At 43.6% G+C, this 25,665-nt stretch overlaps 2 protein-coding genes across 2 annotated transcripts in view; one reads left to right on the forward strand and one right to left on the reverse strand.

Annotated features, from left to right (window-relative positions):
- PITPNC1 (phosphatidylinositol transfer protein cytoplasmic 1) overlaps positions 1-7,162 on the reverse strand; it is a 250,308-nt gene extending 243,146 nt beyond the window's left edge. Inside the window, exons 1-3 of the mRNA XM_075903944.1 lie at positions 7,038-7,162; positions 3,868-3,962; positions 2,930-3,013 (exon numbers count right to left, since the gene is read on the reverse strand). Of these exons, the coding sequence (XP_075760059.1) occupies positions 2,930-3,013; positions 3,868-3,903 (120 nt within the window). The 5' untranslated portion in view covers positions 3,904-3,962; positions 7,038-7,162. The remainder of the gene's footprint in view (positions 1-2,929; positions 3,014-3,867; positions 3,963-7,037) is intronic.
- Positions 7,163-7,176: 14 nt separating this feature from the next.
- On the forward strand, positions 7,177-25,454 carry PSMD12 (proteasome 26S subunit, non-ATPase 12). Its single transcript, XM_075903943.1, has 11 exons — positions 7,177-7,311; positions 11,152-11,211; positions 11,523-11,651; positions 13,678-13,785; positions 18,627-18,731; positions 21,045-21,194; positions 21,353-21,487; positions 21,720-21,832; positions 22,222-22,396; positions 23,038-23,115; positions 24,997-25,454. Exons 1-11 carry the CDS (start codon positions 7,204-7,206, stop codon positions 25,204-25,206), a joined length of 1,371 nt encoding a protein of 456 aa, XP_075760058.1. The 5' UTR covers positions 7,177-7,203; the 3' UTR covers positions 25,207-25,454.
- Positions 25,455-25,665: the final 211 nt, after the last annotated feature.

The raw sequence follows: 25,665 nt of genomic DNA on the forward strand, positions 1-25,665 counted from the left end.
GGCTTCCAGGGGGCATGAAGGAAATTACAGAAATATGGAATTATTCCATTTTACCTTTTCTTAGCACTTTTTAATTTCAGCACACTTTACAGAGATAGGATCCTGATTTCACAGAGACTGCCCAGGCTGCCCTTGGCTGTGTGATGGTTTGCAGAATCAGGCCATATTATTATTATTAAAGAAACTGCAAGATGGCCTTTGGGAACTGGTGCAATATGCACAAAGGTGATATAATAAACATAGGATGTACTAGCCTCACCCACTTCCCTTTTAGTTAGTCCTTCATTATATAGCTGCGTGCTTTGCAACTTGGCTAAAACTGTTTTTCACATCAATCACCTAACTTAAAACAGTAGCATGGAAAGGTCAGTGCAAATGTGTTCCTCATTATTATTTTAGTCATAACAGCAGATCCCATTATAAAAGGCACATTTTTCCATTGTATGTGAAGTGGCAACCATCTGATTAACCCTTAAATTTGCCTGGTTTTTTAAATGTATTTTTTCAGTCTCCTTTAAGGGTATAAAGCTAATGTCAACATTATGGCTTAGTGTACACTGCAGGGTTTTTGTGCAAGAAGCCTCTTACACGAGAGTTCTTGCACAAAAACTTCTTGCGCAAAAGCACGTCCAGACCTCAAAGAGCATCGTAAAAGCGATGTGCTTTTGCACAAGAGAATGTCCACACTTCATGGACACTCTTGTGCAAAAAAGCTCTGTTGGCCATTCACAGAATGGCCATCAGAGCACCCGTGCTTTTGCTGATAGGGGTTTCTTGAGCAAAAACCCCTCTGGAGCGTCCACAACTGCCTTTTTGTAGCGCAAAAAGAAGTTATTCCTCATGGGGAGAGGAATAACTGTATTGCAAAAAGCTCTCTGTTCTATTAATTTACTTGCGCAAAAACGTGCTTGAGATGTGGACGCTCCACCAGTTTTTGCACAAAAACTGCTGTTTTTGCACAAAAACCTTATAGTGTAGACTTAGCCTAACAGTAATGTTAATGTACCGTATTTTCTGGCGTATAAGGCGACTGGGCGTATAAAACGACCCCCTAATTTTGTAGTTACATAGGACTACCCCCCTTAAAAGGCCAACCGGCAGCGCCCCAGTGCCCCTCCGCCTCCCCGGCTTTGCTCCCGGTGTCCCTGGTCTGCTGGAGACGGTCCCCAGCAGACCAGGGGCACCGGGAGCAAAGCCGCAGCCGTGGCAGGGTCCCGCGCCTCTGAGGCTTTGCCAGAGCAAAGCCTCAGAGGCGCCGCACCCCACCACCGCTTCGGCTTTGCTCCCGGTGCCTCTGGTCTGCTGGGGACCGTCTCCAGCAGACCAGGGACACCGGGAGCAAAGCCCCTGAGGACGGCAGCGGGACAGCTGCGGCGCGTCTGGGCTGCCCCGCTGCCGGCTTCCCCCGAGGCTTCGCAAAGCCGCGGAGGGGCTCGGGCAGCGGGGCAGCCCAGGCGCGCCTGGGCTGCCCCACTGCCCGAGCCCCTCCGCGGTTTTGCTCCGCGTCTTCCTGGTCTGCAGACCAGGGAGACGCGGAGCAGCTTTTCTCGCCCCGGAGTACACGGGCGGCGGGACCACAAGGTCCCGCAGTCTGTGTCCTCCGGGGCGAGAAAAGCCCCGGCGTATAAGACGACAGAAAATACGGTACCCAAGAATCTCTTGAATTCTAATACTGGCTGTGAAGCTGTGGCCTTAAATTCTGTACCTCAGTTTTCCTACCTGTAAAATAGGAATAAGTGTCCTTACCTATCTCAAAGAAGTACTGTGAGAATAATGTGAAAATATAGCGTCACATAAGTTGTAAGTAGTAGTGTACTATTCCTGCTATTTTGCATTTTAATGTCAATAATGTACAATTTTAAAAAGTGTCGCAATATCAGGTTTTTGAGTGATGGGATACATTTAGGTCTAAAACGACATAGGTATGCTGTAATGAGAGACTGAAAAATCTCAGCTCCTTTTTGGCATTGAGCCTATAGGCAACCTCAGCCCAAAGGAAACATAGTGCCATCTACTGGAGCAAATAAAACACTGATTTATTCACTTGCACCGATAGCAGAGTTATACATCCACCTTGCCCTCCTTTTGCACAATGGTAAACAGCTGCACGGAGAATCAAAGCTTTAGGAATTTTACATAGATTTGTGTCTCTCCGTACTTCAGATTCTCAGCTTAAATGTGAACAACGCACTGCATTTTCTCCATATCAAATGAGTCTGCTATGTCAAACCTGGCAAACCATCTGTAAATACCAAGCTGTAGTCACAATTTATATCAATGGTTCTCAAACGGTGGGTTATGATCCCATTTTAATGGGGTCAATGGGGCTGGCTTAGGCTCGTTGGGGCTCAAAGCCCAAGCAAAAGCCTCAACCATACTATCTGGTGCCGAAGCTTCAGAACTTTATCCAGGGGTGACAGGGCTCAGTTTACAAGCCCTCTGTCTAGGGCGGAAGCTGTTGGGCTTCGGTGTTGGTCTCCCTGCTTGGGAGGGTGGGGCTTGAGAGGGCTCAGGTTTTGGTCTCCCCACTTTACGTCATTTATTAATTTTTATTGTCAGAAGAACATCACAGGACAATGACATTTGAGAACCCGATTTGTATCCTTGGTGTTGTACGCCCAGGGAAGCTTGTCCCCAAACCATATCATCTAATTTATTGGTGTCAGTAAGTAAGGGCTCAGTCCTACAACTCTGAACCTTACTACCTTGTAAAGAACTTACTCTGACAGTGGATGAGAGGTAGGAATGATAGGGTTAAAGGGTCCAGTCATATAAAAATAAATGCATTATAAAGTTGCAAAATGCCAGAAAGGAAACCAATCAAATAGGATTACATTCAGAGCAGTCATCAAGAGGACTATACCTGGGACATTACCTCTAATTTGGAAGAGACTTGCTACGTAATCTTAAAACAAGGGTAACAACATACCTCTTTTGAAGTTAATGGGAGTGCTGCTACTGGCTTCAACTGGAGCAGGATCAAGCTCCTTAACTTTTTGTGTCTCAGACCCCACTGGAAAATTAGGTTGAAATTGGTTTGCCATTGAAAACCACATGCTGTTTCTGAGCTGAATATTTCTGCATAAAACTGATCCCACCACTGCATTTCAATGAGTCTAGGATCAAGCCCTGAATTTATGTACTACCTTCGACCACAAACTAAACAAACATAACAGTCCCATTTAATACACCATAGCCAGGGTGGCTGACAGAATTTCCAGCAAGGCGGGGAAGGGTGGCTCTGCACTCCCAAAAGGAGCAGGGTCTTGAGTGGAAGGGGTAGAGGTGGGGGCAGCCAGCTCTCAGCAGTGCCCAGATCATGCCATGCTGCATCCAGCCCTTCACACCACCCAGACCTCACCACCTGGGGCTCAGGCAGTGATTTAAAGGACCCAGGCTCCAGCTGCAGACTCCTGAATCACCAGGCCCCTGGATAGTTGCCTCCTTTGTCCTCCCCCACCCCACATCAGCGGGCCTGACCATAGCAAAACACTTTCTCACAATGCAGTAGGCCAAATTCAGAAAGTATGTGAAGTGCTACCCAACACGGGCCCACATGCACATTGCAAATATAACATTACTGTACAATGTATTCTGGACTACAGAAGCCAGCAACAGATCTTTTTGCCTGGACTATGTTCAGACCATGTGATGTTTACTCATAAATATCTCATCTCTGCCCACTAGGCTCCACCCCAGAGAACATCTCAAGTGCTAATGTTTCCAAAGGCCTTACCAAACTCTTTTGGGGGCAGAATAGAAGAGAAAATGACCACTTGAAGTTGGGCAGGAATTTCTGCTTGAAGTGGTGTCTCCCTAAATTTGGTCCCATACTTTTTGTGATCAAAACATATCACTCAGACTTACCTCTAAGTTCACCAAGCACATCCTGAAATACAGCATGCTGTGTATGTGATAAGTGAATAATTTCTTATCTTCATAGCTAATTCTCCATTTTTGCTCTAGGAAAAAATATATATTGGTTAAAGCTGCTAGACACGAAACATAGCTGGGACTTCTGGTACAGACAATGAAAATCAAACTATCTTTTCACTTTATTGGCTAATGACTACTGAGTTAACAAATTAGCCTGCTGGATCCATGCAGGAAGTCAAATGTTTGACAAACGCTGTCCTCTGGTCTCAGAATGGTGGATTTGGCAGGATATCTTCCTCAAATTCTAAAGGAAGATAATCTTGGTATGAATTAATTTTCTTCCCTTTCCCTCTAAGGCCTGATCCAGAGCCACTGAAGTCAATAAAATAAAAGCCTTTCTATTGACTTAATTAGTTTTGGATGAGGTACTTGGTTCCCTGAAAGCTCTCTCTCACTAACCATTGAGTCTAAGGCTGTGCCTAAGAGGAAGTATTTCTTCACATAATGCAGTCAACCTGAGGAACTCCTTGCCAGAGGATGTCGTGAAGGCCAAGACTATAACAGAGTTCAAAAATAACTAAATACATTCATGGAGGATAGATCCATCAATGGGTATTAACCAGGATGGACAGGGATAGTGTTCCTAGCCTCTGTTTTTCAGATGCTGGGAATGAGCAACACAAAATGTATCGCTTAATGGTTATCTGTTCTGTTCATTCCCTCTGGGGCACCTGGCATTAGCCACTGTCAGAAAACAGGATACTGGGCTAGATGGACCTTTGGTCTGACCCCGTATGGCCATTCGTTTATCTACACTACTGCCTATGTTGACAACATTTACATTACTCAAGGATGTAAATTTTACCCCCTCCACATGCAGTAAATTATGCTGACATAAGCACTTGCTTCTCCTACTAACATAGCTGCTGCCACTCATTGGGGGGTAGATTAATCACATTGACAGGACAGCTCTCTCATTGTCACTGAGTGGCTACATAAGAAATCTTACAGCAGCGCACCTACATCAGCTGCACCATTTTATGCTCTCTAACATGCACATAGCCTAAAACAGCAAATAAATTAAGTTTTTAAAAACAAATTAATTTTTTTAAAAAAGTATTTTTAAACATTTGCAACATGTTCTCTTTTAATCCTTATCCTTTGGTAAAATTTGGGACAAGGGGGAAATGTGATAATGCACCTCTCTGACAGGAAGGCAGGGGAAAGGAGTAATTAAAAGGGCAACATTATGTCACATTATCCCTAAGAACCTGAGTTTAAAGCATTGAACACCACTGCTAACATCAAATTTGGGGTGTTTTTTTCTTGCCTGTAGAAAGCATCTCAAAGGAGAGTACTGGCATTTACAGTTTAAATCAATCTATCAAAATTGTGGAATTAGTTAAAATCATTGCCAAGCCCTCCTTTGTTTTAGATGGAGGTGAAGTTAACATAGTTGTTCATTTAAGGGCATATGAGGCTGTGTTTAGTTCTCTTGTCCACAATTCAAGACAGAAGTTGATACCCTGGAGAGGGTTCAGTGAAAAGCTGGGGATTGTAGTGAAAGACTCAAACTGAACAGACTGTTCTTCTTAACAAAGAAAAGGTTAAGGGGTGACTTGATTGTGGACGATATCATCCTACATGGGGAGCAAAAATTTTATAACAGAGGGATTTTAAATTTAACAGATAAAGGTACAGGTTGAACCTCTCCAGCCCAGCACCTTTGGGACCTGACTAATACCATATCTGAGAATTTGCCGAACCAAGGAGGTCAATATTGGAAGGTCAATATCATCTAGCAGTATTATCAAGACTTCCACTGCTTACTGGGCTCTTAGAAAACATTTAGGGATAAATTACAGCTGAAAAAATGAGGGGGTTTTCCCCCCAAAAGAATCCCATCTAGACTGCAGTTTCTTTTTCGAAAAACCCTTCTTCAAAGGAGCACTCTCAGCTACTATGCAAATGAAGTGCAAGATTTGTAAAGCCACACATCTTTTGAATTTTTGATCAGCCTCATTTACATTCCTCTTTCGAAAGAGGAATGTAGTTTAGACCTGCCCTCTGAGACTAGCTCAAGAACCACAATAGTGAGAATTCATTGTTTCATTTACTATAGTACTATCACTATACATATTTTAGAGAGCTGGTGTATCTGCCTGTGAGTCTGTTTGTTCAAGAACTCCTCCTAAATTGTAAGAGCAAGGACCACTAAACTGCAGATTCCTCTTATCCTAACTTAAAAGCAAGGTCAGGGTTTGGTTGTGCCAGGATAATGGGATTGCTTCCATAACATGGAAAAGGAGGCGGCTGATTTTAGGGACAGCTATCCTGCAGAGTGACCACAGGGGGGTGGCAACACTAGCTGCTGGGGCCACATTCCCAGCCACCTCCTACCCCCAACTGTGCTGGATAGGGGGAGGGGAGACTCTTCACTGGCTGGTCCCACAACTGCACCCTGCTGGGATTACCCCAGGGGCCGGGCAGCACATCCTGCCACCGTCCCCCCTCCAGGAGAGGTTAGAATCATGGCTGGCTACAGACCAACTGGAGGGGGCAGGGAGCTGGAGTCAGAGTCCCCCCTCCCTCAACCAGGCTGGAGGGGGAGCAGCTGAAGGCCAGGCTCCCCCCCATCATAGAATCAGGCATTCATTGAGTCCAGCCCCCTGCCTAAAGCAGGACTAATGCCAACTCAATCATCCCAGCCAGGGCTTTGTCAAACCAGGACTTAAAAACCTCTAGGGATGGAGATTCCACCACCTCCCTAGGGAACCCATCCCAGTGCTTCCCCATCCTCCTAGGGAAATGGTTTTTCCTAATATCCAACCTAGACTTCCCCTACTGCAGATTGAGACCATTGCTCCTTGTTCTGCATCCATCACCACTGAGAACAGCCTCTCTCCAGCCTCTTTGGAACCTCCCTTCAGGAAGCTGAAGGCTGCTCTCAAATCCCCCCTCACTCTTCTCTTCTGCAGACTAAATAAGCCCAAAACCACATCCCCTGTTTCCTTCCCCCTCCAGACCCTGGCACTGTCCCCGCCTCCACTACCCCTCCCCCACGTCTGTTCCTTGCTACTCCTGCTTCCCTGCCCCTCCCCCTTTCCAGGACTCTGCCACTGCCCCGCCCCCACGTTCGCCCCGCCCCCTGCTTTATTTACCTCCTCCCCGCCAGGCAGGTCCCTTTGGCTGCGGCGGGGTGTCTCCGCCAGTGCCTGCGGGGTCCTTCCGCCAGCGGGCTGCCCCGGCCGCTGCCTGAGCGGGCGTCCCGGCTGGTTTCCGGTGTGTGTGAGGCCGGGCGAGGCGGCGCGGAGCCGAGCCGGGGCGATGGCGGAGGACGGCGCGGAGCGGGCCGACGGCCGCATCGTGAAGATGGAGGTGGATTACAGCGCCACGGTGGATCAGCGCCTGCCCGAGTGCGAGCGCCTGGCCCAGGTGAAGCGGAGCCGGCGGCCGCGGTTGGGCTGAGTCATGGCGCGGCCCGGGCTAGGCCCTAGCGGGGGAGACGGGGAGGGGGAGAAGCCGCAGTGCGCACGCGGTGGGGGCGAGCCCCCTCGCGGGGGGGGATGGGCGGGGCTGGTGTATGTTGCGGGAGAGGAGGGGGGGGGTTAAGTATCGTCTCCCGGGGCGGGCGCGGCGCCAGGCGGCTGCCCCCCCCTTGAGGAGCAGGGAGGGGTGACACGGCGGGCCGGGGGGCCCGGCGGCCTGGGATGGGGGGGGCCTGGCCCGAGCCATCTGTGCAGTGACCGATCTCCTGCCACTGACAGGGCCGTGCCCCTCCCCGCTTCACACCGCCGCCGGGCCGGGCATGGCTCCCGTGTTCTCCACCTTGCGCTGTGCGCTCTGTAGGGTGCCCCATGGCGGGGGGAAGATAGGCAGAGACCTGTCCTCCTCTAGGCACGCTTAGGGGTGACGTGTGTGCCGCTTATGGGAGCGAAAGGCGCAGCCAAGGACACCGGGCTGGTACACAAGGGATCTGGGGAGAGGGGAAAGAGAGAGAATCCCTTCAAGCCTGCAGTGATAGGCAGGGACAGACCACGCTGTCTGATGGAATCCTTGGGGGAGGATGGGGACCAGGTAGGAAGGACCATGGTGGGTCAGACTAATGATCCATATAGCCCAGTGTCCAATCTGGCTGTAGTGGCCAATACCAGGTGGTTCAGAGGGAATGAACTGAAATAGGCTGAGTGAGTCATTCCCTGTCACCTGCACTCATCTTCTGGCAAACAGAAGTGTTTTCTTGTGACACTGGATGTTTTAAGGCTGGTGTGTGCAGGGAAGGGAGCGATCTCTGCATGGATCAGGGTGGTGCGTGCATCTGTGCGCATGTGTATGCACCTGTACCTCCTCTTAATCCCTCTACTTCAACATAGCCAGACACAGATTGCCTAATGCAGGATATCACGGAGTCATCATTCTTCCTTCCCACCCCCCATTTTGGAGCATCCAGATTTAGGCCTTTATGCTACAGCTTGCCCTTTCCCAATAGGTGTAGGCTGCAAAATTTCATAGGGAGGGAAATGGACTGATGCCATGTATGACAAGTGTGCAGTTGTGATGTACAAGAATTAGGAAACCAAAGGTGTTTCCTGCAGTGTAGTCAGGCACAAGCCATATATGTCAGTGTACAGTTTAATTCTGTGATTGTAGGTGAGCATATAGTAAACAGGCCATGGTACACAGTTTGAAGGGACTTGGTCAGGATATAAATAACTTTTGGAAGCAAATTTCATTTTCTGTATTACTAATATCTAAAAATGAGTCCTGTTTTTATGCTTAAGTAACCCAGTGCTGCAGTTCTTGTTATTAACAGAAAAGTTTGTATTAAGTGTCACTAAAATATTTATTTGGAAATTAAATCAAGTTTTTGGCTCTAAAGTTCCTTAAATGGTCTTTATATTCCCCTGGACAAAATATACAACCTATAGTCCACGGTAGCCAATGAGTCATGCACTTTCATGATTAGGATGTACATGAAGCACAGGCACATATCACCTGCCTTCTGGCTTGCTTCATTTAATATCAGCAGAGAGATGGGTAGCTGCAATATTTTTTGTCTCAATATCTAACTGAATTTATATTTATTTAGAGTTAGTCTTAAGTAGTCCAAACTCAACTCTTTTCCTAGTGTAAATGCAGAGGAATGCTGGTGGTTGAAGTGATCTTGTTCTAGCCTAGGTTAGAACTTGGGCAACTAAGTCAAATTACAGGTGTTTTCTTTCATCTTTATTTGTAAGAAGGTTGAGTTTAGGAATTTGTCAGGTTTATCTAGTGTGTGCTCAAGCTTGAGCACACACCCTTGTCAAGACACCAGTAATAATGTAGGCTTACAGATACACTGAGAGAGGAGGAATATGCTTACACTTTTCATATTTATAGATATGTTCCCACCTTCATTATATTATTATTTATGGTCAGTTTCTAGCTGAGGGAATGTGTTCTGTTTCTCTCTCTCTTTCTTTTTTTTTTTTTTAATTTCAGTTAAACTGTTAAACTGGCATCTTTTCAAAATCTCTCTCATTCAAATAATCATAGTTTTGACAGCCTTGAGATCATTCATAACTCCTAGTTCCTAATGTGAAAATGTATACCACTGAAGATGTGTTGAATTTGTGTAGTTTTCCCTATGGTTCTGTGAATTTCAGGAAAAACTGGTATACTACATCAAACAATTTATGTTTAAAGTGACGGAAGTTTAAATATGCCCATCTAAGTACAGTTTTGAGGAAGGGGCTTCCATGAGGCAGCATCTGAAATTGGGATTTTTTTTAAAATTTACATAGACACATTTTATATGAGTGAGAGGGAATAGGTTCATGACTCAAGTGATGTAGTTGTATTCCTGGCTCTGAGTAGCTGTTATCTTGAGTGAATCATTTAGCAGACACTTTCAAAAGTGTATTTTGACTTTATGCATCTCAGTTTTTGAGTGCCAAGTTTCAGACACACAAAGTCCCGATTTTTAGGAATACAGGCAGTCCCCGACTTACGCGGATCCAACTTATGTCGGATCCGCACTTACGAACGGGGCTTTCTCGCCCCGGAAGTCGAGGCGAGAAAGCCCCGTTCGTAAGCTGCTCCGGTGCCCCTGGTCTGCTGGAGACCGTCTCCAGCAGACCAGGGGCACCGGGCGGGTTCCCGCGCTTCTGAGGCTTTGCCAGAGCAAAGCCTCAGAGGCGCGGGGAACCGCCGCTGCTGCCGCTTCAATCTGGGTGCCTGTGGTCTGCTGGGGACCTCAGAGGCTCTGCTCCCCGTGTCCCTGGTCTGCTGGGGAGGGGGGGGCAGCTAGTGTGCTCCCCCCCCCCCCCCCAGCAGACCAGGCTTTTGTTTTGGACTCTGGGGCAGAGCAGCTGGGGCACTGCCGATTGGTCCTGCAGCGCCCGCTCTGGGCACTACTGGACCAACCCGGCAGCACCCCAGCTGCTCTGCCCCAGGTCCTGATTCAGCCGCTGCTGGTCAGTTTCAGCAGCGGCTGAATCAGGACGCCTGGGGCAGAGCAGATGGGGTGCTGCTAGGTTGGTCCAGTAGCACCCAGGAGCGGCGCTACTGGAGCAACCCAGCAGCACCCCAGCTGCTCTGCCCCAGGCGTCCCCAAGTCAGCTTCTGCTGAAACTGACCAGCGCTGACTACAGGAAGCCCCCGGCAGAGTTGCTCTGCCCCGGGCTTCCTGGAATCAGCTGCTGATCAGATTCAGCAGCAGCTGACTTGGGGACGCCTGGGGTTCTTAAGTTGATTCTGTATGTAAGTTGGAACTGGCGGTCAGTTTCAGCAGTGTCTGAATCTGGACGCCAGTTCCGACTTACATACAGATTCAACTTAAGAACAAACCTACAGTCCCTATCTTGTACGTAACCCGGGGACTGCCTGTACTGAGCTGTGACCGATTTAAATGAAGTCAGTGCGATCCATCTGTAGTCATGACCTCTAAGCATCAGACCCAAGATGTCCCAAGTTAGGTATTCAAAACAAAAGCCCTTTTAGTAATTTCCTACCCTTAATTTCTGTATACGTTTGCCCGTCTATAAAATGAGGGTAATGGTACTTACACAACCTTATAAGGCACTTAACGATACAGAGATGAGAAGTGCTATATAAATGCAAGTATATATTCATGTTTATTCATATCGTCTCAAAGAAATAAACCTAATTGAAATTAGTCTTTCACCCTGATGACTTTGTTATATGCTTTTCTTTCTCTAAGAGATGTAGCTGTTCTTGGTTTAAACTGTTCTGTTTTTTCAATATTGGTCCTAATAGTGTTTGTCCTGATATTAGGAAGGAAGACTTCAAGAGGTCATTGAAACGCTACTCTCCTTGGAAAAACAGACACGAACAGTGAGTAGATTATTCTGTGCAACATGTTTATTTCTGGGGTGTTCTGTTGTGTGTTACCCTTTTCCTGGTAAATAGAGGTGCTAGTGGGAAGTTAGAGTATCCAGCTCTGCCATGTTCTTCCTTTCCATTGATGTCAATGGAGCAGATGGGGTGTCTGGCTCTGTGCTGTATTTTCTCATTCTTTTCAAGATCGTGGGTCTAGAGTTATAGTGGATTGCTCTTGTCTTTGTATTGCTGAGGCTCTGTAGTGGTAATAGCACAGTAGCTTAAGTTGTATATGTAATTATTAATGCTCTTTTTGTTTATTGCAGGCCTCTGACATGGTTTCCACATCCCGCATCTTGATTGCTGTAGTAAAAATGTGTTATGAAGCTAAAGATTGGGATGCTCTTAATGAAAATATTATTATTCTGTCAAAGAGAAGAAGTCAATTAAAACAGGTTTGGGAAGGAACTATACCATGTTTCCTTTATAATTCCACTGTGTAGTGCCTGTGCTGTGTGTTTGAAAATATCTTGAATGTACTAATGCCAGCCTCTGTTGCAGCTTCTAATGGGCTTATTCAAGGAGGCTTATATGCACAGTTCATCCCGCTGTCATCCACACTAACCTATTGAAAAATGCATATATGGACTAGGGATGTGATAATGTGTATGTTTAAACAGTTAACCACTGAACCTGGGCTTATAGGTTAACCTTCATGGTTACGTGCAAGGCCCTCCCCCACACGTTGCCCTAGCGTTGGATGTGAAATTCTGTTGAGCAGCCCAAAGTTGGGGCAAACGCATGATATATTGTCTATCTATTCTTTGTTGTGTTGTCCAAGAGATTTATCCCTAATCACGGATGTCTTCTTTCTTTGCAGTTTCCAATCTAAGAAAATATGATTAAACTGTTCTTTACTGATATGGTAGTCTTGTATGTTCAGTGTTTCTGAAGTGTTGATGCTTGGGATTGCCTAAATTTTGGTTGCTATTCAGGTCTCATGAAAGAAGCTAATCTACACTGGTCAAGTATGATCTAGTTCATACGAAACAGAATCACTAGTGGCTTTCACTTAGATGTATATCAAAATGTTGACCTTGTTTCCTCCCTAAACTCTGGGTGTTTCAATCATTCTTCCTTTTCTTAACAAGGCTTAATTAATGAATCAGTTAGTGATTTAAAGTACATGAAAAGTGCAAAACCTGCTATTTCAGACAAAGTCGTAACCTCAACCTCTTTATTGAATAGCAAGGTGTACTGAATAGCCAGGTGCATTTAACGTTATATGATAGATGGATTTCTGCTTGATCCTAGTAAGTGATCATCTCTTGTCTTCAGATTTATGAAGATTTACATGCCTCAATTCTATTTTAGTGATTGTAAATGTAGATGTTATTTTTATTTATGCTTGATACCAGAGCAAACTGAGCTGTGTGGAAGGAGAGAGATTTTTGGTTTGCAAGAACTTTAGTTGTACTTTTTCCCCCTTTTGTGTTAAGATGAAAAAGGGACTTAAAATACTTAGCACATAGTGGAATATGAATATATTAGTACAGCGAAGCAGTAATTAGGTCACAATAACAAAGCTTTCCTGGAGGAAAACTAAGAATGGAATTGATATTTTTTTGGTTTACATGTGATGTATGATGTTAAATAGAACTGTTGCCATTTTTCATGGTCACACAGGCCTATGCTTCATGTGAGAACACATGCATTTGAATCTGGTTTGCTGACATCAATCAAAAATAACTATATTTTCTAGAAGTGTACAGAACTAAAAAGGAAGGGACAGTGTACCCCACTATTTATTTAGCCCAAAGAAAAGTTTATACTGAACACTTCTTTTGATATTCTGGAAATCCAGTAGCAAGTATAGAAGCTCTTTCTAGCTTGGCAAAAGACCATGTCAGTTCTGCTCTTCAAGGAAAAAGCATAGATAGAATAAATCCCCAGAACAAATAAATTGATAACAAATTTGAGAGAAGTGATGCAGACATATCCCACTTGACTTGAGCCAGCCCCTGACTTCAGTAACATCTTTCGATGGAAGGTCATTCGCTCACTTAGGTTGTATTTCCCTGAAGGTAAAAAAAAACTTCTGGCTGGCCTGGGTTAGCTGACCAAAACTCAGACCCTGAGCTCAGGTTGGAAAATTGTTGTCGATGTTTGGTCTCAGTCCGAAGCCCAAGTTTTGAGACCATGCGAGGGTGGGGGCCCCACAGCCTGACCCCAGCCGTCTAGATGCAATTTTTTAGCTAGTGTTCTATAAGCCAGAGTCAGATGCCCTGGGCCAGCCATGTGTAGGAGTGATATCCGACCCTCCAATACACCACACATTTTTTGGGAGAGGGTCCACTTACTTCGATATTAATCGTTTTTATATTGGAACATTTTATTACAAATGCCCAAAGAATATACTTCTGGCATGCTTCTAGAACTCTAACAATAGAGTAACATTTTGGTTTTCATTGTTTGTACCAGGCAGTTGCTAAAATGGTCCAGCAGTGCTGTGCTTATGTTGAGGAGATTACAGACCTACCAATCAAACTGAGATTAATAGACACACTGCGAATGGTGACAGAAGGAAAGGTAAGACTGTTTTCAGGCTGGAATCTTTTAGTGACATAATAAAAAAGATATTTGGTTTCCTTAAAGCATGGCGTTTTACCATTCTTTCCTTTTTCTGATTAGAGAAAGAACCAGAATAAATTTTGAAATGAATCTGATAAGGCAATTTGTATACATCTTTTCAAAATATCTTGGAAAATAACTTCCATATATTGCTTATTGTAAGGGTTGTTGCTACACTTCAAAGGCGAAAGTGCTGTGGGGAGCCCGGGGCCAGCAAGGGACTGAAGCAGTCCTCTGTTGATCCTGTGCTCCCGTGGCATTTCAAAGCAACAGCGCCACATGGAGCCCGGGGTCAGCAAGAGCATTCCCAGCTAACTCTGGGCGCCACACGGCACTGCCACTTTGAAGCACCCTCTCCCCCCTTGCTGCCTCTTTCTGATAGAGGCAGCAAGAGGGAAGGTTAAGGCTGTGTCCAGACTCAGGGGTTTTTTCGAAAAAAGTAGCCTTTTTTCGAAAAAACCTCACCTGCGTCTAGACTGCAGCCGCGTTCTTTCGAAATTAAATCGAAAGAACGCAGCTTTTCTTTCGATGGCGGTAAACCTCATTTCACGAGGAAGAACGCCTTCTTTCGAAAGTTCCTCTTTCGAAAGAAGGCGTTCTTGAATGTAAATAGGGCTTCTTCGAAAGAGAGCATCCAGACTCACTGGATGCTTTCTTTTGAAAAAGCAAGCCGCTTTTTCGAAAGTTCAACGTGCAGTCTAGACGCTCTCTTTCGAAAGAGGCTTGCAGTCTAGACATAGCCTAAGTGACTAGTTGTCCACATCCTTATTCCCTTCTTGAGTCTAGAGGATGAGCATAGTGTTGAATGCTTGTTCCAAACACTGAACTTGATTTTTTTTTTTTTTTTTGTTTTTTTTTTTTGTTTAAAATCTTGCTGGAGGAAGTAAAAAAGAACAAAAAACAAATCATGGAAATAGTTCTGTTGACCTTCAAGTTTTGTAAAATTTGTTTTTTAAAATACGCAAATGCTGACTACCACTGGACTCAACAATATCTTTAAGATTTATTTCCAGTACTTAAGGTTTGACTGTAAGACTTAAAGTTGTGTATATATCATCATCATGACAAATTTGAAAGGGACCTACCCAATGTGAAAGGAAGCTATGTCTAGACTACATCCCTTTTTCGATAAAGGGTTGTGAATTAGACATATCAATATTGCAAATGAAGCAGGGATTTAAATTTCCTGTGCTTCATTTGCATAATGGCAGCTGCTACCACTTTCAAGGGGAAAAAAAAGTCAGTTTAGATGGGGATCTTTCGAACATAAACTCTGTTTTGAAAGATCCTGTACTCAAAAAATGAGGTTTACAAGATCTTTCGAAAAAGGGTTTTGTTTTCGAAAGGTCCCCGTCTAAACTGTCGTTTTGTTTTTTTTCTCTGAAAGCCCCGTTTTGGGGAAAAAAGCAGCGGCTGCCATTATGCAAATGAAGCACGGGAAATTCAAATCTCTGCTTCATTTGCATTATCGATATGTCTAACTTACATCCCTTTATCAAAAAAAGGATGTAGTCTAGACATAGATCTCTGGCTTGGGTTCTTAATTTTGCTGGCTGTCTTATCTTTCTATCAATGGCAATATTATTGTACCTCTGAAGTTTTTGGTGATAATAAGCTTGCTGACAGCAAGAGTCTCTTTATGAAAATTAGATTCATTCATCAAAATCAAACAATACACAAAGGTAAGTGACTTACATTAGAGATAGTGGGGACACCAGATCCAGCTGTGATAACATCCCTTTCCATGTTTTCACAAAAAAACTCCAGATTAGTGAAAATCCTCTTCATTAGTACAGCATAGATAGTGGACTAAGCTTAAAGAGTTTATGCAGCATTTCCCAATTGTTCTGTGCTTCTGGCAGTCCTAGGGCATCCAGATCAAATTAATACATTAACAAGTGTTTTAGTTGTAAGTACTGCCACTATGCTGAGGGTGGCAGATCGTGTTAACAGAGACAAAATTCTCATAACTAATTGAGAATGCTGTATAATAATCAAACTCAGCAAATTATTCCAAATCCATAGGTTGTTTCATCCCAGTTTGCAAAGCTCTGGTACCTCAAGTGCAATTGCTTGTCTTTTAGGAAGAAATTTGTTCCTCTTTGCTACGATCACCCAGATCCTTCATGCAACCATTCCTTGCTAAACAAGCTTTGTAACTTGAGGGTTTTTTCCTAATGTGTCTGTACCAAGAAAGCCACTGTAACTAGGTGGGACTCACCACCATAGTACCTCTTGCTGGCTGTTCTGGGCATTAGCTCTCTGGTGTCTTGCCGCCCTCACTTTTGCAATCCCCATGCCTCTGAGACCTGGGTCACTGCTTGGACCATGATGTATGCTTCTGGGCATGGACTGCTGGCTGCAAAACTCCATTATCTCCCCCTTCCAAGGAACTAGCAGTCCCTAGTCCTGCCACTTGCCTTAGTGGCCACTTGCCAAAGAGGAGAGTGACCAATCCAGACTGCAAGTGAGATACAACTCAAATCCTCTGCTATTGCAGGTCCTGACCCAGGGACCCTCTAGGCAGCAGCTGTTTCTCCAGCAGCCCCCTCTGTCTGGTCCCATAGCCCCCAGACCTTTGTGTTGGGGGGTGTCAGTCTGACAATCCTCAGGGTGGATCTCCCTCTTGCTCCCCTGACTCAGCCCAGCACTGCTTTATCTGAGGGTACTCCTTCCAGCAACCAGTTCTCCTCTCTTGCACTCCAGGGAGACTCTCCTTTTTCTGCTTTTTTTAATGTGGCCCTCCCTGCCCTGCTTGGCTATTCTTACAAGCCTCTTCATTGGCTGCCTTAATAAGCCCTCTTCCTATTGGTTGGGATTGTGCAGCCTCTCTGAGCGCTGCTTTAATTCCCCTATTTTCTGTATGGGGCAGCCGCCTCACCACAGCCACCACTACCTAACCCTTGCTGATGGAGTTGGTTGCTGAGTCAACTGTGACTATCCTCATTACATGGCAGGACTAGATGAGTAATACATAGCAGCTGCTGAGGAGAATTAAAAACATCAATTCGCTATTCTTCAGCATTACCATCGCTCACAGTTCACTGCTGTACAATAAAGTTGGTATAACTAGGGCCTGTGTACATCTGCAACTTTATAGAAAGCTTGATGTCACAACATCTCCCCAGAGGCTACTGAAAAGTATGGAATGTGGCAGGGACAGCTGTTGTTTCCAAACCCCCATCCCGGTCTAATGCTTTCCCAAGAATTGACCGTTGCCACCTGTATGATATCCTGCCCGGTTAATACTGAGCTTGTTGAAATCTAGAGTAGGAGCCTACATGATGGTATTAGTTAGGAGACTTAATTTTGTCTGGACCAATAACCAAACCAGCATATGCTGCTTCTTGAACAGCTAGGTTGGCCGTCAGTTCCAGTGCTTGACCAAAATGAGCCATCAAGACAACATCATTGGCATATTTAAAGTCTTGAAGCAAATCAGTGTTCAGCCAAACACTACCATCAGCTGTTCCTTCAGTTTTATCCATCAACCAGTCTATGCTGACAGGATACAGCCTTGCCAAACATCTAGATATAGGTACCTATGCTGTGTATCTACCATTAACTTGAACTGAGCTTTTTGTTCCTTTATCAATGACACTATCTTCTTAGGGACGTCAGGCTGCCTTATAGCTCCCAAGCATTATGCAATACACTGAAAAAATGGTATGAAAGAATTTTTTTTTTTTTTTTTTTTTTAAAGTGCTTCAGATGACTTTTAAATTCAGAGCTCCTCTCAAAAAGCTGTCTCAAAGTAAAGATCTGGTCGTTAGTGGAATGATCAGTTAGAGAACCGCATTGCCCTTGCTGTGAAGTGCATCAGTGATTCAAGTCATTAACGTGGAAACTGTCTTTCCTGGGACCGACAACAGTATAATAGCTGAACAGTTACTACCTTTGGTCTTGTTGCCCTTTTGTCAAGGCGTTGACGATGATAATAGTGTGCCAGATGGTCTGGAAGAGCCTAAGTAGTTACTATAGGAAAACTGGCACCTGTTTTCAGATGGTGTGATGTTACATTGTATATTTATAAAGTTGTGTTATATATGTATTACTCTTATTAGGTATGATAGAGAATGAACAAAATAGAAAGTGTTCCATAGAATACTGAGTTATCCTTCGGGTTACTCTGACAATATGTACTTTCTGTTGAGCCATGTCTGTGTTTATTTGCCTTTTACCAGTTCAGATCAAGCCCAGGTAACCAAAAATTGTTAACTGAAGGCTGGTTGGAAGTGTTTGTAAACGGAGATGGCCTCCATCCAGTTTGTGGTAACCAACAGTTCCCATGACAAAATGAACCATCATTGTCTGCTTCATTGAAAATCTTGGTAGAGAGGTGAATGAACTATCTTATTCCTAGGTGCTGTCCTTCTAGATCAGGTTTGAGAATCTGTACCAGAGAGGGCTTTGCAGTGCTGCTGCCCCTGCTGTCTCAACTGAATATTTCCAGGGCTACCACACCTATCGTAAACAGCAGATTCACTAATGAAATATTAAAAATAAGTGTTTCCTTGTTGTAATTTAGGGTTTTAAATACAGATTATGCACGATTCTTGAGCTTAATATTTGCTTTTATAAATAATAAATTCTTACTATAGTGCAGTGGAAACGTCCGTGGAAACATTTCCTAAAGGAGATGTAACACAATGCTTTACTCATTTCAGGTATAGTAGAGAGATTTAAATGAGACGATGCAGGAGTGTGAAGTTATTCAAATGTGTATATTCATAGCCTTAGATGTAAAATAATTTTTATGTGGTAGAGTAAGTAAATGTTGGATTTAATTTTAATTCCAGATCTACGTGGAAATTGAGCGTGCTCGTCTTACAAAGACACTTGCAACAATAAAAGAACAGAATGGTGACGTGAAAGAAGCTGCCTCAATTTTGCAAGAACTACAGGTAATCATCATGTGGTTCATAAGTGTGTCACACAAAAATCAACATTTTCTCAACATCTGTTTGTAGCAAGATTTGAGGCTTAATTAAGCACAGACTCCTGGGAACCAATTAACTGTCTTTAGTGGTAATGTAATTAGATTTAAAATGCTCTAGCTCTGCTAATTTGGCTGATGCTGCAAATTATTTGGAATATTTCCCTTTGGGAAGGGAGGTTTCAATGTACAGAAGGTATAGTCCAAGTTTAATCTTTTGACTTGTGGAACGGAGAGTTCAAACTCTCTTAGGCAATCATTCAAAATGGGGGTGTTCTTTATTGGGTTTTTTACATTAATTTGGCACAGGGAACTGGCTCTTGATGCATTTGGAAGGAATTCCCTCCTATGTTGTTGTCTGCTAAAAGAATAGTGTTTGGTGCTTTGAGTAGATGGAATCCTTAGCGCTGGGCTGAGTTAAGGATGGGAGGATGTAGCCAAAGAGAACCCTAAATGTTTTTCAGATCTGTTTCTTGAGCCTGAGAATTCCCATCTGTTTGCCGCTTAACAGCCATTATTTTATTGCTGAAAGGAGTAGATATGCTTCCTTCAGAGCTTATGAAAATTGTTGTTTAGTTATCTAGTGTATAGGTGGTGGTAACAATGGTTGTCTTAAGAACTTTTTCAAGAAAGCAAGAAGCAAATGTTTAAAGGAGTGTGTGCATAAATGAGGCATGGCAATTGGAGTTTGTGTATGTATGTTACGTAACTGTAAATTGTGGTGTGGATGCACGAACAAGTACATAAGGCAAAATTTGGGGGGGTTCTATCTTCTGTTCATACTGTTTGGGTGATGTTAATGCACACAACCATAATAGAGGACAAAATGATATGGTCGAACACAGGGGTTCCCAAACTTTTTGACACGCAGACCAGTAAATCCATTCACGAGCTTTTGGAGAACAGTAATATTCATTTGCATATGCATTAAGAAAATGATGAATATGCAAATACGTTGTTTCTGGTCCTCCCAAAACCCCCAGTGCCAGCTTTAGCAAAGCTTTTGATACGGTCACCCGCAATATTCTTGCCAAGCAAGTTAAGGGAATATGGATTGGATAAATGGACTGTAAGAGTGATAGAAAGCTGGCTAGACCAGGGTTTCCCAAACTTTTTACTTTAGTTGGAACCCCCCCTCTTTTTTCCAGTACTGTTTTTTGCAGCCCAAAAATATAACGCATATTAAAAAAAAATGAAAAGTGAATTAAACTTTCACTGTTTCACTCGGCTGCATCCTCTGCCCAGCCCAGGCCAGGACTTGGGGGACCCGATGCTGCACAGGCACTCCAGGGAGCAGGAGCAGATTCGGAGGGAGGCTGCAGGGAGGGGTAGGGTTGCCAGATGTCCGGTTTTGTACTGGCCAGTCCGGTATTTGAGGCCTCTGTCTGGGAAACCAATTGAGAAAATACCGGACATATAAAATGCCTGGTATTTTCTCATTAAGTAACTTTTATTATTATTCAGTGTTTCAGCTTGTAGTTGCAAACTGCCTGGCTGGTAGATATGCTCAGGCGGCGTGAGCGTGTCTACCAGCCAGACAGTTCGCAGCTACTCGAGGGGGAGTGTGTTTTGGGGGGGGGGGGGGCAAAATGGAGTCCCTGAAGCCGGAATCACTTGTGCTTCGCTCCCCCCCCCCCCCCCCCCACTGCCCCTCCAGCCATCCCCACTTCCCCCAACCCCCTCCTGGCCGGCTGGTTCCCCCCGCTTCCCCTCCTGATTTTCCCCCTGCCAGCCTCCTTGCCCCCGGCCAGCACTGCTTCCGGTGGCCAGTTCTCCCTGTCCACCTGCTTCCCCATCCAGCCCCTCTACCACCAACCTCACGCCTTCCTCCCCCCCCCCCCCCCCCCCAGCCCTGCTTTCTGGCAGCCAGTCCCCCCCCTTCCTTCCAGCCCTGCCCCCTTCCCCCCATCTGAGATCAAGTGTGTCCAGCATTTTTCCTAAACATCTGGCTGCATTCTCCACCCAGCCCAGCCAAGGGCTTGGAGGACCCGGCACCACATGGGCACTCCGGGAGCCCGGAACACCCCGGGAGCCATGCTGAGGCCTGGTATTTTTTTCCTGCGGCCCAGTATTGGGCCGTGGCCCATAGTTTGGGAAACGCTGGTCTAACCTATGTGGTAGAATTATAAATATAGGAGCTTTGGTTTAATGTAAATATTTTATAATAAGCATTTAAAAGAAGTTTGTTTGTGTGTTTGTTTGTTTGTTAGATAGATAGAAGGGCATGTTTTTCTCCTTAAAATTATATCTGTGGTGTTAAACCCTTGAATTTCCTTTTTAGGTGGAAACTTATGGTTCAATGGAAAAGAAAGAGCGGGTGGAATTCATCCTGGAACAGATGAGACTCTGTTTGGCTGTAAAAGACTATGTTCGGACCCAAATTATCAGCAAAAAAATTAACACCAAATTTTTCCAGGAAGAAAACACAGAGGTAAAGTTGTTGGAAGATTTTTTTCTGCCATTCTGTGGCATGCATTCTCTTTGTGCACAGGAGTTTTTGTATAGTCGGTTTTTGGAATTCAATTGGATGTCATTTGTGAGATTAGTGAATCTGTTTTTAATATTGACATTTGTTTGAAATTGTTTCAGAAATCAAAGCTGAAATACTACAACTTAATGATTCAGCTGGATCAGCATGAAGGTTCCTACCTCTCAATCTGTAAACACTACAGAGCCATTTATGATACTCCTTGTATTCAGGCTGAAAGTGAAAAATGGCAGCAGGTAAAAATATTGCAAATGGGACTGAAGCAGTTCATAATGGCAAATATCCATTGCTTTAGTTTATTAATAAAATTGAGCCTTACATATAACAATATATATTCTGTAAGTAGATTGGATGCCCATACATTTTATTCATTCCCTAAGAACTGCTTTTATTTTGACATTAGTATTGTGTGGTTTCTTCTGGCTATTTTTCTGTAATAAAAGACTCATCATTTTTTCTTTTGAACAGGAACTGAAGAATGTTGTTCTTTATGTTATCCTTTCACCTTATGACAATGAACAGTCTGATTTGGTACACCGAATAAGCAGTGACAAAAAGCTAGAAGAAATCCCTAAGTATAAGTAAGTGTATCTTTTGAATAGTCTATGCTGACCCAAAAAAAAAAAAACCTCTTTAAGGAGTGTTTTGAAGGTGGGGGGGGGCGGGGATTCGGCTATTGTTAGTCTAATATACTTCCTATAGGGTTAATGTGGTGTGGAAGAATGCTATAAAGATGATTCTGACTTGTACACTTACAGAAACATAGAAGGTTCATGCTAGGAATTAATTAGTTATATTAGAGAACTATGTAACCATGAAAGCAATCTTAGTGGTTATATGGTTACACACTGCAGGCTCTGCAGTATAAGCTTTTTACTGAAGAGCCTTCAGCGTATTGTGGCAGCTGGTTCCACGGGAGCTGGTGTACACCAGATTATGGATTTTACTGATTCATTTAAACCATTTACAGAGATCTTTTAAAACTATTTACCACTATGGAGTTGATGCGCTGGACCGTCCTAGTTGAGGAATATGGAAAGGAATTAAGAGAAGGAAGTCTTGACAGTCCTGCCACAGATGTCTTTGGTTATACAGAGGAAGGGGAAAAGAGATGGAAAGACTTAAAGAACAGAGTTGTGGAGCATGTAAGTACAACCTGCTTTTTAAGCATTCTTACTGTATATGGAATTGCTAAAAATGCTTTTTGCTTATTTTATTTATGAAGTGGAGAACAGGAGAGAAGATATGGGAGAAACTGATAAGTTGTCCTTTCCTCTTTCCATAATGTTTTACGTCTGTTTTCTCTCCTGGTGTGTATATTTTGTAGGTATGTCTCTTGCCAGCTGTGTCAGAGAAGTAGATCTGAGGGTGATGCTCATTCCATCACTTTGGCACAGAAATCATAAATAGAGTTTTGCTTTCACTTCCCCACGTTGGAATATAGCGGTTGGGGAAACAGTGCAAACAAATATTTAAGATTTAAATAAGACCGGGCCCTCTGAAATTCTGCTTAGGCCAGAGACTTGAAAAAGAGTGTTTAATACTAAATCTGTGCTTAGTGGCTGATTTAATTATTCATTTGTTTGGGAGGCAGTGTCTTGCCTTTTATATGCATGAAAATTGGGTGTCTAAGAAAAGGCCCCTTATTTGTTTGCAAACAAATTTCCCTGGAATTACAGGAACACCAAGTCCTAATGAGTTTTTAACATTGACTTTTATATTTTTGCACCCTGCGTCAGTAATTTTTTTTATACGTAACCCTCTACTCTGAACACTTTTATTCCAGAATATTAGAATAATGGCAAAATATTATACCAGAATTACAATGAAGAGGATGGCACAACTCTTGGATCTATCTGTTGATGTAAGTGTTGCTCAGAATATCTTGAACTTTCTTCTTAGACATGTCCATGTGGCTGCAAACTCAGTATTCAACAAAATAGTGATTTGACTTAATTCACATTTATTTGCATTGACTGTTTAAGAGACTAATATTTTTTTAATGTCACAGCTACTTTTTAGAACAGCTATGCATCCAATGTGGAGAGAGGAGGTACAAGTACAGTAAAACTCAAGTAGTCTGGCATCCAATGGTCTGGCACTCCTGATGGTCCAGCACCATCTGGAACCCAGAAGTGCTCCAGGCAGCCGGACAATTGGAGCTGCTCTGTCCCCAGCTTCCCCGAGTCAGCTGCTGGTCAGTTTCAGCAGCGACTGACTTGGGGACACCTGGGGCAGAGCATCTGGGGTGCTGCCGGGTTGGTCCCGCAGCGCTGAGGAGCGCTTCCCCCACTCCATCCCAGACCCCTCATAGCCCCCCCCTTCCAATAGTCTGGCATATCTGATAATCTGACACCCCCTGGGTCCTAAAGGTGCCGGATTATTGGAAGTTTATTTTATATCACTCTGAATAAAGAACCTGGAGAAAAATATATCTCTAATACTTATGCTAGTTATGACTGTAGTATCTGAGTGCCTTACAACTCAATGTATCCATCCTCACAACAACCATGGTAATATTGCCTTCGGTCTAATGCCCATCCTTATGTAACCAATGCTTAAAATAGCACTCAGAGTATTACAAGGCAAAGAATAAACACACAAGGCAAATAAAGTCTTAACTGTTCAGGTCCTCAGCAATAAATGGTTAAAACTGGTTAATGATGTAGGATTTCTTCCTTGTCTTTGAATTCCCAGTTTTATGGATTTGCCACTCTTGTTGAACACAGTTCTTTCTTTTTTAAGTTTTCCCAATGGATCTGCTCGTAGCAGCATATGGCATTAAGAGGGAAAATTCACAGCATGTTTAGATAAGAATCTTTGCTTTAAGATGTGTAAAAATTAACACATCACCTCACAGAAGCATCATTTACTTGACCTAGAAAAAGTTTCCAGTAGAAAGCATGTTCTGGAAACTTTTTAGCCAAGCGCTCCCAATGTATATTAATAGGTGTTCAGGTATAATTGTTTGACTTGTGTAGCTTGAAAGTTGTTAGATGAATCTTGAAGTAAAAATAGGTGTTAGCTGTTTAGTGTAGCTAACATCAGAAGCGTATTGACCCTAGGTACTATAGTAGCTACAATACAATTCCAATGCCACAGGTCAGGGCTACTCAACTTTGGAAGGCCTGGGGGCCACAGTGATACTCGCAGCACACGCCGAGGGTCACAACTTAAGTGTGGTTGCATGTACATGCACATAAATATATGCAGATAGCTTCTTTCACACTGATGGGCATGAATACAAAGATTAAGGCAAGACTACACAACATGCAGGCCCCGTTTAAGTCAGTTCGGCTGATATTAATAAAATGCAATGTTTACCTGATTTCCACCCATATGACAGCACTTTGAATAAGCAATGACAGTCCAGGAATTTAACTATTTAAACGTATAGCAACAGAAGACCATTATATTGACTCACCATTATGGAGCGTGTTCCCATTGGAGGCCATGTTCAAAGGATCCAATCCACGGGCCATGTGTTGAGCCCCGTGTAAACCCAAACCGCATTGTGGGCCGCACACAAACAGGCCATGGGCCGCATGTTGAGTAGCCCTGCCAGAGATGGTAATATTTTTTTATTATAGCAACTATAAGTACTGTAACTTTAATACTCTACCATGAGTTTTGGTAATTGGACCTCAGTCCCACTACTGTCATGTTAATTGGAAATTTGGAAAGAATATCCGTTATTTTGTTAATTACAAAGGCTGTTCTGATTAAATGCCATTTGTCTTTGCAGGAATCGGAGGAGTTCCTGTCCAACCTAGTAGTAAATAAGACCATCTTTGCAAAAGTAGACAGGTTAGCAGGAATTATCAATTTCCAGAGGCCCAAGGACCCAAATAACCTACTCAATGACTGGTCTCACAAGCTGAACTCATTGATGGCCCTAGTTAACAAAACCACGCATCTTATTGCCAAAGAGGAGATGATCCATAACCTGCAATAAGATGCCACCATGTACTTAATGCTTTTGAAGAAGGCATTAAAACTTGGTAATAGACTATTATCCCAGTGTATATTTGGTTTATTTTCTCCCTACCAAACGCTCCTTGGTCTAAAACTTAGAACATGAATAATAACTCTTGAAGTCTTGTTCACAGTTAAGTTCCCTTGATTGTTCAGATAATTGTTAAACATTTTTTTTGCTACAGTTGGTGAAAATATAATAAAACTGTATTGCTTGTGTTATCAGAATTAGTCTTGTGATTTATCCCAGTAGGTATTTTTACAAATCTGAAAATGTTTGTCTTGAGTCACCTAGCGCACAAGTCTGCACTTATTTCTTTAAATGATTACTTTTGTTTTTAGATGTGGGAGAAGGCTGTGACATTCTGGGATGTGTTTTACACATAAAGTGCACTGAGAGAACATACAATGATAAATATTTAATATGCCAAAGGTCTTT

This window comes from Pelodiscus sinensis, chromosome 20 (genome assembly GCF_049634645.1).
Source record: "Pelodiscus sinensis isolate JC-2024 chromosome 20, ASM4963464v1, whole genome shotgun sequence".
Classification (NCBI taxonomy): Eukaryota; Metazoa; Chordata; order Testudines; family Trionychidae; genus Pelodiscus; species Pelodiscus sinensis.

Bases quoted from the DNA above. Each gene is read 5' to 3' on its own strand.
- PSMD12 (XM_075903943.1), top strand. From the start codon at position 7,204: ATGGCGGAGGACGGCGCGGAGCGGGCCGACGGCCGCATCGTGAAGATG. The intron at 11,212-11,522 runs GTGAGTAGATTA...TGTTTATTGCAG, and splicing joins TGGAAAAACAGACACGAACA to GCCTCTGACATGGTTTCCAC. The intron at 21,488-21,719 runs GTAAAAATATTG...TCTTTTGAACAG, and splicing joins AAAGTGAAAAATGGCAGCAG to GAACTGAAGAATGTTGTTCT.